The sequence below is a fragment of the Nicotiana sylvestris genome, chromosome 6 (assembly GCF_000393655.2).
Source record: "Nicotiana sylvestris chromosome 6, ASM39365v2, whole genome shotgun sequence".
Taxonomy (NCBI): domain Eukaryota; kingdom Viridiplantae; phylum Streptophyta; class Magnoliopsida; order Solanales; family Solanaceae; genus Nicotiana; species Nicotiana sylvestris.
The window spans coordinates 8690194-8703638 of NC_091062.1; the positions used below are offsets into that span (position 1 = coordinate 8690194).

The window sequence follows — 13445 nt, forward strand, 5'->3', positions numbered from 1 at the left end:
AACACGATGCTTTAGCTACCTCAAACCTACACGATCGTGGTTGGCTTCACGCGACTGCGTAGAGATAATTAATTCCACTGCCGCCTTATTTCTTCAACGCGAACGCGGATTAGCGCACGCGTTCGCGATTAAGCACTGCCCATAACTACGCGTTCCTCTTCAGCGAACGCGAAGAGCAAAATTTCCCTCTGCCTCATCTAAGCCTTCGCGATCGCGATCCTGTCCACGCGATCGCGATGACGAAAAGTCTGCAACAAATACCAGCAAAAATCTGATCCTTCTCCAAGTCCATAAATGGCCCGTTGAGCATCCGAAACACACCCGAGGCCCCTGGGGACCTCAACCAAACATGTCAACCAATCCTAAAACATCATTCAAACTTGTTCCAACCTTCGGAATACTCAAAACAATATCAAAATATCAATTTAATATCGGATTCAAGCCTAAGAACTCCAAAAACTCTCAAATTACGTTTTCGATCAAAAGGTCTATCAAACCTCGTCCGAATGACCTGAAATTTTGCAAGCACGTCACATTCAACACTACGGAGCTACTCCAACTTTCGAAATTCCATTCCGACCCTCGAATCAAAATCTCACTATTGAACTGGAAACTTCAAAAATTCAACTTTCAGCATTTCAAGCCTAAATTAGCTACGAACCTCTAAAACACAATTCAAACACGCTCCTAAACCCGAAATCACCTAACGGAGCTAACGAAACCATCAGAATTCTATTCCGAGTCCGTCTTCACACTGTTCCGAGTACGGTCAAATTTCCAAAACTTAAGCTCTCATTTAGGGACTAAGTGTCTAAAAACTCTCCGAAACTCCAAATAAACCATCCCGGTAACTCACAATAGCAGGAAAAAAACATGGGGATTTTCTTTTTTGGCCAAGTTATTGTACATAACCGTACTTGATTCTATCGTCCATGGTATTTTCTTCTTCTTTTTTTTTCCTCCAAAAAGAAAAACATCAGATAGGTAGAAAAACATCCTTCGTGATTTTTGCTACTTAAATAGATATTTAAATTTTAAATTAAAAAATTCTCTTATATAACAGGGGTCCGTGCTCAAGCATAAAGAGGAAGAGGAAGAGAAAGACGATGAAGAGGAAGATAATGAAGAAGAGGAAGAGGAAGAGGAAGAAACTTTGATCAGCTTGAGGAATTGAAATATCAAATGAAAATGTAATTGGAACAGTTGCTTTGATCTTTCTCAAGATTAATAAAATTAACTTTAATCATGATTATACTTCCTAGATTTCGCCATCAACATTATCTCGCCATCAAGAAGATATAATGTCTCGAGAATCTGATCTTTATTTGAGGCACTAAGTTTAATTATACATTTTCCCTATTATATAATTATTTTATGTATGAATAGAAATAGTTTTTGTGATCCAAACTACACATTTCCAAAGTAAGTGTTTTTTTTAAAAGATAAGATATGATTGAGTTACAAGCCATCGAAATTCATCTTACCCCCATGCTAAAAATTCAGAAAGGAAAAAAAAGGAGAGGAAGGAGATGGCCACTCAAACATGTGACTTTTGAATTGATATTTCTTTAAGAGAATTAGGGGTGTACAGACCAAACCGGAAAATCGTATCAAATCGAAAAGTTAAACTAAACCGATTAAAAAATCCAATTTAGTTTAGTTTGTTTTTGAGTAAAAAAATCCGAACCAAACCGACATATAAATATAGTTTCTTTAAAAAATGTCTAGAAATATTTGGGATTCTCTTGCGGGATATAATATTTAATAGAATATAAAGTGCCCCATATTTATTAATCTTAAATAATTGGTTGTATGTATCTCTTTCTTATCAAGTTATTGAAATGTGTCAATCTCGTTGTTTTTCCATATTCATATTATATGTTAAGATCTATTAAATTCTTATATCTTTTTTGAATGTGAAGTGATTATTATTATTTAGGTATCATATTGATTTTTATGTTTAATTACTAAATTCGGTTAGCCTTGAAAGTGTACCTCAACGAAAAATTATTGTCAGATGACTAAAAAATAACTATTATTTGTTACTAAGGAAATTCTCACATAAGAATATTATAATAGATAATATGTTTGTTAATTTTTTATATTTTTACTAAACATATATTTACTTATAAAAAATTAACAAAGTAATATTTAAGTAATAAAAAATTCGAAAAATCCGAAAAGTCCGACAAAACCGAACCAATCCAAACCGATATAGTTGGTTTGTTTTGGTTTTGATAAAAATCGAACCAACCTAATCCATATACATCCCTAAAGAGAACAGTTAATCTTCAAAACACCTTAAGGTCATAACCTATTTTATCCTGCAGACAAATAAAGAATAAAAATGAAATCATATCCCCAAAATTAAATAACAATAGAAAATTAAAACAAGCATTCCCATACATGTATAAAAAAGTTTACATATATCTGAACAAGAGCTATTACTATCCGATGTTGCTTGTGTTTTGGCTACTGCTTCCCTGACTTTCATACTATTGCATTTTCTTTCTATATACTATTGTGATTATGCATGCTTGTCTTGAGCCGAGGGACTATCGGAAACAACCTCGCTACCTGAAAAAGGTAGGGGTAAGATTGCGTACTATCTATCCTCCCCAGATCCCACTTGTGGGAGTATACTGGGTTTATTGTTGTATCACTAAACAAGAGAAAATTATAACAAGCGCACGGGCATGCATTTATGAAAAGTTAACATATTGCTCACTACTGGACAACATACTAAGAGTCATAGAATTTAAGACTTGAGAGGATTGTTAATGTTAGAGGCTAACATAAGATACATAAAAGAATGCAAAGCAGCAAAGAAATGGTGTCTGGCTCCTATATTTCAACTACTAGAAACTTAAGTGGACTATAAACTCCTATATTTGGACACACAAATAGTACTTGTACAAGCAACAATTAAATCAAGGAAGACCATTTCTTACAATTAGCCTAATGGATATGGACCTCAATAGAAATTGCATAGTTATCTTGCATGTCCTGTTGAATCTGCTTGGCGGAATTCTCAACAGATTTTGCACACCTCCATATATCAATTAGAGCAAGCGTGGTTATATCTGCAAAATCTTGAGGGATTGAATCCAAATACCAACAACCTTTGAGAAATAGTCGTTCAAGGCACGGAAAATTGTCACAACTGGCTCTCCAGTGCCTAATCTCTAAGTCTTCGAGGAGCAAGAACTTCAAGCGAGGAAATACTTCATCAACTATTTCCCACTCCTTGTCTTGGAAAGCATCATATCCAAGTTTAATGGACTCGAGTTTAGGCAATTTACCAAAACCGCTCAAATCCTTCCAACAAAAAAAAGTGCCACTAAAAGCTAAATTCTTGAGGTTTTGTGGAAAATTATTTGGATGAGGTAGCTGAAAAGGTGCAAAAGCGTCTTCTGCATTAAATAAAGGGGGATTATGGAGCCTCAAACGGCCTTCTGGATGTGTAGTTCTATCCAGAAAGCAACCAAAACGCGGATAAGTAACACAAAATTCCAATTCCTCGAGCTGATCTAAGTTGCAAAAATCAAAGAGTGCATGGTGATTAAAGTCTTTTGGGATGCCACGTATTTGCAACTTCTTTAAGTTGGGAAATAGTCTAAAGACAGAGCCAGTACAATAGCAAGGATTCCATCCAGACAGACACTGCAAATTTTTCAGAACCAAACTTTTCTTCGTAGTCTCGTAAGACTGCAAGTAATTCCAATCTAAAAAGAGGTGCCTTAATTGTGGCATCGCCAAAATTTCTGATGGTAATATGAAAGGAAAGACCAGGTTTTTGGAAATAGGAAGGTAAAGTTTAAAGGTTTGCAGATAACATAGGCTAGATATCGGTGGAGGAATGACTGTTGTTGAGGGAATCTCTTTTCCCGACTCCAAGTGAGGATAAAGAGTCAAAGCAAGGTATCTCAAGTGAATTAGATCAAGTATCCCACTAGGAAAAGTACTACATCTCACTAAAGCAAGATCTAGTACTCTTACTAGCTTGAAACGTAACGACTTTTGCACGAACCAATGCCCTCTAAAACAGATAATAGAACGGGCATCTTTTTCAGGATATATGGCCAATTTTGCCTCAATAGAATCGTCTCGATTGTTCGATTGGATACTGATCCGACTTCGACTCCTAGAAAAATGCATCAACTGTGCACATGGATTTCGATCATTCTCTTCTCCAATAACATTCACAAAATTCATGTTTTGAGCTTCCCTCAAGCATAGTTCACGAATCAAATCATGCATTCCACAACTCTCGATTTTTCCATCAAAACTCAAATTTTGGATTGAAATTAAATTTCTATCTATAAGTTCTTTTAGAAATTCTTCACCCACCTTTTCTATGTTATTCATATCGTCCACCTTCAAAAATCCCTCTACAGCCCATAATTCCACAAGTTTATTGACAAAAATCTGTTCATCCTCTGGGAAGATTGCAAAATACAGAAAGCACGATTTTAGGCGACGAGGCAAGTGATGGTAACTCAATGCTAGCACCCTCATGCATTGGACATCAACATCTGTGCTTACTAATGAACTTACATTCTCAACAACCATTTGCCACTCATCCATTGATTTACCGATTTTGGAAAGAAGTCCAGCAATTACAATAATTGCTAGGGGTAATCCTTTGCAGTTTAATGCAATTTGTTTCCCAAGTTGTTCGAATTCAGGGGGGAAACATTCATTCAGAAAGACCCTTTTGTGCAGTAAATCACAACTTTCATGGCAATTCAAAAGGCGCATTTGATAAGGAGGCTTACCTGAGCTAGCATATTCAGCCACTTCCACATTTCGAGTGGTCAAGAGTATTCGACTCCTATTGTTACAGTCTGGGAAGCATAGTTTTATATCATCCCAAGCTGCTTCATTCCATATGTCATCAACGACTATCAAGTATCTCCTACCTTTTAGGAGCTTTTGAAGTCGGTCCTTTAGTTGCCCATCATCTTGCTGCTCATAAGGTTTATCGGTCTTTCCAGTGATAGAAGAGAGAAGGCCTAGGAGTCCTTTTCTCGGACAATACTCTTGTGAAATAGTAACTTTTGCACGAATGTCAAAGCGAGACATAATGAATGGATCACTGAAGATTTTGTTCGCCAGAGTTGTTTTGCCAATGCCCCCCATACCTACAATTGAGACAACTTCTAGTTCACTAGCTCCTCTAGCAAGTTGGTCCTGCATCATCTCGAATTCATTTTCATGGCCGACCATCATATTCTCGGGCTCCAAAGCACGTTCAGATGTAGAGGGAAGAATCGGATTTTGTGCTTTCAGATCTTGGTTGGTCTGTGTTCCTATCCACTTCTTCGCGGTGCAATCAATGTCTCGTATTGCTTGTTTCAAGAGGAAACGAAGTCTCCAAAAGGATATTGTTCGTGAAATTATGTTTATAACATTTCTTGATTCCAGGTCAACCATAACATTTCTTGATTCCGAGTCAACCATATCTTCTGTGCTGCATGCTAGCTCTATCACTTTAGCTTCCAATCTTGTCAATGGACCAAGATTGCCTATCATATTATTGCACGGTTTCTCCGTAATAGCTATCAACGATTCAAGCTTTTCATAGAACGATTGCAGGTTATGTCCAGTAAGTTGCATTGATTGTTGTATGGTGCTCATGAGGGAAGTAATAGCAGCATAAGCCATGACTCAGTTTCTCTCTTTCTCTCGTATGTAGTGTGTGATAAAAATATGGAGAGTTTGTGCATACACAAGGCAGAATCTCTTTGTGTGATAGTTCCTAATTTCTCAATTTAAAACAGAAAGTGGAAAGGTCTTTCTTTTGTTTGTTGAGATCACAAGTTAGCTTCCATCACATTTCCAGCTTGGTCCACTCTCGTCTCTATCAACCAGTTGGAAGCCTAGCTCTAGTTTTTGTTTTATATTTACTAATCTGAATAGTCCCAAAAAATATATATTCTCTCCTTTTCAATTTATGTGATCGCATATTTACTTTTTATTCCATACCAAAAAGAATGACTCTTTCCTTATTTGGAAATAATTTACCATCATGCAATGATTTATAGCCACATAAAATATATGTGTCTTATTTTACACCACAAATTCAAAAGTCTTTACTTTTTTCTTAAACTCCATGCACAATCAAATGAGTTCACATAAATTAAAATGGTGAAAGTAGTATTTAAACCGTTAATAGTCTTTTTCGTTCCAAATTGTTTGTCACTTTTGCTTCTCCGGGGTCATACTAAGCAAACTTCAATTAATATTTTAAACCACATCACCGTTTTGGGCTAAATAAAAATGTCTTTCAGTATTCCTTTTGTAATTTCAAGATGAATAAAATTCCCTTTTTCAGGAATAAAGGTCCTCTTTTCCTAAACTTTTCCTAACTTCATTAAGAAGAGAAGGTTTCTATGAGAGCATTAGGTAGGAAAGTTTGATTTATATTCATTTGAAGTACCAATGAACTTCTAAGAAAAGTGGTAGAATTTTAGCAAAGGAAATCCTTTATTCACATTACTAGTGGTGTTGACTTTAGAGACTGCAAGACACGTGCTTCCGCGTGAAGTATATTTTTTTATATATGTCTCAATCTATATGACACTTTTTCTCTACGAGATTCAAAATTAATAAAATTTATTAATTTTGATCATATATTTAAACAATATTTTTAAATTTTTTGAAATAAAATTTACATATTTAAAAATTATGTAAAAAGTATTATACATCGTAATAATTAATAATTAAAATATTTAAATTATGGTCAAAGAATTACTCATTTAACTCTCGAAATTCGATAATTTTTACATAAATTGGGACGAAGAGTATATTTTCTTGTGACATATAAACTAAATATATACAAAGTACCAATATTCAACTTCTAAATGAGTGGTGGTGAAAGTTCCATATTTTTTTTCCCTTGAGACAAGACAAATTGCCAACACGGCAAACAGAAGGTTGTTGGAAGTAAACTGAGGTCTGTTTCAAACTTTCAACAAACAAAATTAAAGCCATCTTCTTTGACTGCTTCTCAAAGTGAGCAGTTGATTTCTGTACCTGCAGACATTATTGAAGTAAAATTGGTTTGGGTTGTGGGGGGGGGGGGGGAAAGGAGGGGGCGTAGACTTCATTTTGCCAAAAGTTAAAATATTTACTATCTGAATCTGCTCAGCTCCTGCGCTGGCCAAGAAATCAAAAGCTTGAGGTGGATATATGTGGTAATTCTTGTGTTATCCTTATCTTTTACGTGGAATTATGGTTGTAATAAAGCGTTGACATGGCGCGTGATGTTGTCACCAAGAGTATAACTACCTTGTTCTCAATTAAGTAGGCCTCATTTGTTTTTATTATAATTAAAATATTTAAATCGATATATATAAATATTAAGATGTATATTAAACTTTGAATACTAAATAATTACGTGTCTATATGAAATTTGTTTTTATTTAAAAATTAAATATAAAATTTACTTAAATACTATTTAATCTAATATTTTATCAATAAAATATGTTTTTAAAAATAATATGGTAGTTGGTGGCGGTTGTGGGTGTCGACTGGGGTGGTGATGTTGGTTGATGGTGTTGGTTGTGGATAGTCGCTAGTAGTGGTGGTGGCTAGCAATAACGATTAATAATGGTGGTCATTGGTGGTGGCAACTAATAATTGTGGTGGATGATAGTAATAATTAATGATGGTGGTGGCTGATAGCTATGGTTGGCGATATATAATGATGGCTGATGTGGTGATCCTGACGTTGTGACTGTGGCTATGTGATAACGGTTGTTGGTCATGATGAATTATAGTATTTGGCTAGTGGTGGTGAGTTTGGGCAACTTACCAAGAATCCCCAAATCCTCCCAACGCCAACGAGTACGGGTAGAAGCTAACTTCTTAAGGTTCTTTGCAAAAGTACCTAGAGGAGGAAGAACTAAAGATGTAGGATACAATGGCCTTCCAATAGTAATAATTTTTCTACCATCTTTCGAATCTTAAATTTCAATTCCTTAAGCTGATCCAAGTAGCAACAATCATGAAAGTCGTTGCCCATGCACTACTAAAAACAGCGTATTTCCATCCGCTATTTCCGACCGAATTCGGTCAAAATTGATCGCATTCCGATCGATTTTAATTGGTCCGAAAAATGTTGGTCGCAAATGTGTACCGATCGAAATCGGTCGGAAACTTCAATGCGTTGACTGACTGTCAAACTTTAATTTCCGACCGAAATCAGTCAGAAACTATTAAATATATATTTTTTATTTTCAAATTTCCGAACGAAATCGATCGTAAACTATTAATTTTTTTTTAATTTTTTATTTCCGACCGAATTCGGTTTTTTTATGTAGTCTTCACGGACGCCACATATTTGCAACTTCTTTATGTTGGGAAGTCGTCTAACGACTGATAAAGGATTCCACCCGGACAAATACTGCAAATTTCTCAGAATCCAACTTTCTCTAGACTCATGTTGATTCAACCGAGATAGACACTGCAAATTTCCCAGGATCCAACTTCTCTCTCTAGACTCATGTTGATTCAAGTAATTCCAGTCTAAAGGGAGATGTCTCAATTGCGATCTCTTGAAAATTTCTGATGGTAATATGAGAAATCGAGAATACTTCCACGCAATAGATGTTGGAGACTTAAGTACTAAAGTTTGCAAATACAGAAGTGTACGAGTAAACACTCAAAGCTAGGTATCACAATTGCAATAGTTCAACTATAAAACTGGGAAACTCATGAAACGTCCAGGAAGCAAGATCTACTACTCTTACTACCCTGAAATGCTTCAACTATTGCATCATTCTTGAGCTTGAGGGATTTTCAATAAAAAGGAAAACAGAACATGACTCATTATTACGAACCATAGACAACCGATTAGCAACAAATTTGGATTATATACTGATCCGAACTCGCTTTGCGGAAAAATGCCTTGATTGTTCATATGGAATTTCATTATCCATAACAACATCCACAAAACTTGATTGTTCATCGCTTCTCCATGACCGTTCCTCGTTTTTTGGAATATTTATGGCCAAAAAATAGCAATTCAATATGATTTTAGATTTTTCGTATGCTATAGTTTACGCCATCAGCAGGAACTCACTCAACGGGCTGTGGATTGCCTAAAATTTTACGAGCCTATTAGAAACGACCTTATAAATAATACTCATCGCTTCACCATGACCGTTCCTCATTTTTTGGCGTTATAGTGTCATAAAAGAGGAACTCAACATGATTTTTGAATTTTCGTGAGCTATAGTCCACTCCATCTGCATGAACTCGGGCAACTGGCTTTGACTCGTCTAAATTTTGCGGGCCGATCAGAAAAGGCCGACTGAACAATAATCATCACTTTGCCATGATCATTCCTCATTTCTTGACGTTTTAGGGCAATAAAATATGAATTCATCACGATTTCTGAATTTTCGTGTGCTATAGTCCAGGCCATCTGCATGAACTCGGGCACCCGGCTCTGAATCGCCTAAAATTTTACGGGCCCATAAGAAATAACTTAATAAATAATAATCATCGCTTCACCATGACCGTTCCTCATGTTTTGGCATTTTAGGGCTATAAAACAAAAATTCATGATGATTTCTGGTTTTTCATGTGCTTTAGTCCACACCATCTGCATGAACTCGGTGACCGACTCCAAATCGACTAAAATATTGCGGGGCCATCATAAACAACCTAATAAACAATAATTATCATTTTGCAATGATCGTTCCTTATTTTCTGGCGTTTTAGGGCCATAAAATAGGAATTCAGGATGATTTTCGAATTTTCGTGTGCTATAACGCCATCTACATAAACTCGGGCGACCGGTTCCAAATCGCCTAAATGTTTTCGGGCTCATCAAAGTGACCTAATGAACAATAGTCATCGCTTTTCCATGATCGTTCCTTACATTTTAATGTTTTATGGTCATAAAATAAGAATTTAGCACGATTTTTTATTTTTCTTGTGTTGTCCATGTCATTTGCATGAATTCCGCCAACCAACTCCAAATCGCCTAAAATTTTACGGACCCATCCAAAATGACATATTAAAGTCATCACTTCGCCATGACTGTTTCACATTTTTTATATTTTAGGATCATAAAATAGGTATTCGCACGATTTTCAAATTTTTGTGTGTTATAGTCCACATTATCTACATGAACTCGGGCGACCGGCTCCGAATCAGCTAAAATTTTTTAGGCCCATCAGAAACGACCTAATAAAAATAGTAATTGCCTCGCCATAACCTTTCCTTATTTTTGGCGTTTTAGGACCATTAAACAGGAATTAAGGACGATTTGCGATTTTTCGTTTGCTATAGTCCACGACATCTGCATGAACGCGGACGACCGGCTCTGAATCGCCTAAAATTTTACGGGCCCATAAGAAACGACCTAATGGACAGTAATCATCACTTTTCCATCTCTGTTCCTCATTTTTGGCATTTTAGGATTATAATACAGGAATTTAGGACTATTTCCGTTTTTTACGTGCTTTAGTCCTCGCCATCTACATGAACTAGGGCGATCGACTTCGTATCGCCTAAAATTTGTGTGTCCATCAGAAATGACCTAATAAATAATAATTATCTCTTTGCGATGATCGTTCCTCATTTTTTGGCATTTTAGGGCCATAAAATAGAAATTCAGGAGGCTTTTGCAAATTTTCGTGAGCAATAGTCTACGCCATCTGCATGAACTTGGGCGACATGCTCCGAATCACTTAAAACAAAATTTGGCCCATTAGAAATGGCCTAATGAACAATAGTCACCACTTTGTTATGACCGTTCCTCGTTGTTGGCGTTTTAGGTCCATAAAACATGAATTTAGTACAATTTTTTGATTTTTCATGTGCTATAGTCCACGCCATCTGCATGAACTTGGGTGACCAGCTCCGAATCGTGTAGAATTTTACGGGCTTATCAGAAATGACATAATGAAAAATAGTCATCACTTCTCCATGATTTGTTCTCGTATTTTGGCGTTTTAGGACCATAAATTACGAATTCGGCACAATTTCCAAGTTTTCGTGTGCTATAGTCAACAACATCTACGTGAACTAGGGTGACAGGCTTAGAATTGTCTAAAACTTTTCGAGCCCATCAGAAATGACCTTATGAACAATAATTTTCGCTTTTCCATGATCATTCCTCGTGTTTTGGCATTTTAGGGTCATAAAATAGGAATTCAACATGATTTTCGATTTTTCATGTACTATGAATTCGAGCGACCAGACCCAAATCACCTAAAATTTTATAGGCCTATCAGAAATGCCCTAATCAAGAATAGTCATTGCTTCGCCATAACCATTCCTCCTTTTTGCGTTTTACGACCATAAAATGGGACATTTTTTCTTTTTCGTCTACTATACCCCACGTCATTTGCATGAATTCGGGTTACCGGCTCCGAATAGCCTAAACTTTTGTGAGTCCATCAGAAACGACATAATAAAAAATACTCATTGCTTTGCCATGATAATTACTAGTTTTTTGGCATTTTAGGATCATAAAATAGGAATTCAAGACGATTTTGATTTTTCATGTGCTATAATAGTCCATGTCATCTGCATGAATTCGGACGACTGGCACCAAATCGCCTAAAATTTTATGATCCATCAAAAATGACATAATGGGCAATAGTCGTTGCTTCTCCATAACTGTCTCTCATTTTTTGGCATTTTTGAGGCCATAATAAAAGAATGCAGCATGATTCTCACTTTTCGTGTGCTATAGTCCACACCATCTGCAGGAATTCAAACGATTGGCTCTGAATTTCATAAAATTTTGTGGCCCCATCAGTAGCGATCTAATAAACAATATTCATCGCTTTGCCATGATCAATCCTCATTTTATGGCGTTTTAGGACTATAAAACAGAAATTCAGCACGATTTCTAATTTTTTGTGTGCTATAGTCCACGCCATGCGCATGAATCTGGCGATCGGCTCCAAAATGCCTAAATTTTTGCGAGCCCATCTGAAATGTCCTAATGAAGAATAGTCATCTCTTCTCCATGATTGTTCCTCTTTTTTTGGCATTTTAGATTCAAGATGATTTTCAAACTTTCGTGTGCTATAGTCCACGCCATCTGCACGAACTAGGGCTATCGGCTCAGAATCGCCAAAAATATTTCGTGCCCACAGAAATGGCCTAATGAACAATATTTATTGCTTTGCCATAACCGTTCTCAGTTTTTTGGCTTTTAGGGCCATAAAATAGAAATTCGGCACGATTTTTAAATTTTTTTTGTGCTATTGCCCACGCCATATGCATGAACTCGGGCGACCGGCTCCGAATCTCAAAAACTTTGTGGGCCAATTAGAAATGGCTTGTTGAAGAATAGTCATTTGACCGTTCCTTGTTTTTCCGCATTTTAGGGCCATAAAAGAGGGATTCATGATAGTTTCTGAATTTTCGTGTGTTATAGACCAAGCCATCTGTATGAACCCGAGCGACCTACTTGGAATCATCTAAAATTAGTGTGCCCATCAGAAACGACCTTACAAATATTGTTCATCACTTTTCCATAATCGTTCCTCATTTTATAGCGTTATAGGGCCATAAAATAGGAATTCAAGATGATTTATGATTTTTCGTATGCTATAGTCCACGCCATCTGCATGAACTCGGGCGAGCGTCTCGGAATCGTCTAAAATTTTGCAGGCCCATTAGAAACAACCTAATGAACAATATTCATCACTATGTGTCACGACCCAAAATCCAACTAGTTGTGATGGCACCTAACTGAACCCGCTAGGTAAGCTAATTAACAACTACCCAATTTCAATGAAATTAATAAGACAATTAAATTAAAGAAAATATCTGAATCTTATATATTCCCCAAGGATTGGTAGTACAAATCATGAGCTTCTAAGATTAGAATATACAAATCTGGTATGAAATAAATACATCTTTTGTTCGAAATATACATAAACAGATTATTATGAATCTAAGGCTACCATGAACAAGAGGCAGCTATGATCGGAACGAAGGTACATCTTCAAATCCAGCTCCCGACGATAACAACAATGTTAGCAGCCAGTGTAAGATATTTTATTTTCTTTCCAGATAGCCAGTGTAAAATACACCACTACGCCTATATGTCAATATCTTTGAGAAGTCATGACTGACGTGATACCGTACAACGTGAGGAAAAATGCATCTCTACGCCTATATGTCATATGTGCATATCAATGCAATGTATCTCAGAAATGAATTCATGTACTCATACTCGCAGAGAACTCAATCTATCTGTCTTACACTTTCCACTAATCATGCTCAATCACTCGACATGCTCAGTCACTCAGTGTTGTATATGGCTTATCCAACCAAGGGAAGATCCAATCCGAATATATACATAGCAACTGTCAGTCAGTCACTCAGTACTGTATAAGGCCAATCCAGCCCGGGGAAGATTCATCCCCAAAATAAGTGTTTCAGACAAGATTCATGTCCAAGAAATA

The 13445-nt window shown here is 36.4% G+C and overlaps 1 protein-coding gene across 1 annotated transcript; it reads right to left on the reverse strand.

The window, feature by feature from the left end:
• Positions 1-2958: 2958 nt before the first annotated feature.
• Positions 2959-5667, reverse strand: LOC104226703 (putative late blight resistance protein homolog R1B-16). The gene has a single exon (XM_009778738.2). The coding sequence runs from the start codon at positions 5665-5667 to the stop codon at positions 2959-2961; it is 2709 nt and encodes a 902-aa protein (XP_009777040.1).
• Positions 5668-13445: the final 7778 nt, after the last annotated feature.

Excerpts from the sequence above, each read along its gene's own strand:
- LOC104226703 (XM_009778738.2), bottom strand. The coding sequence starts at position 5,667 with ATGGCTTATGCTGCTATTACTTCCCTCATGAGCACCATACAACAATCA.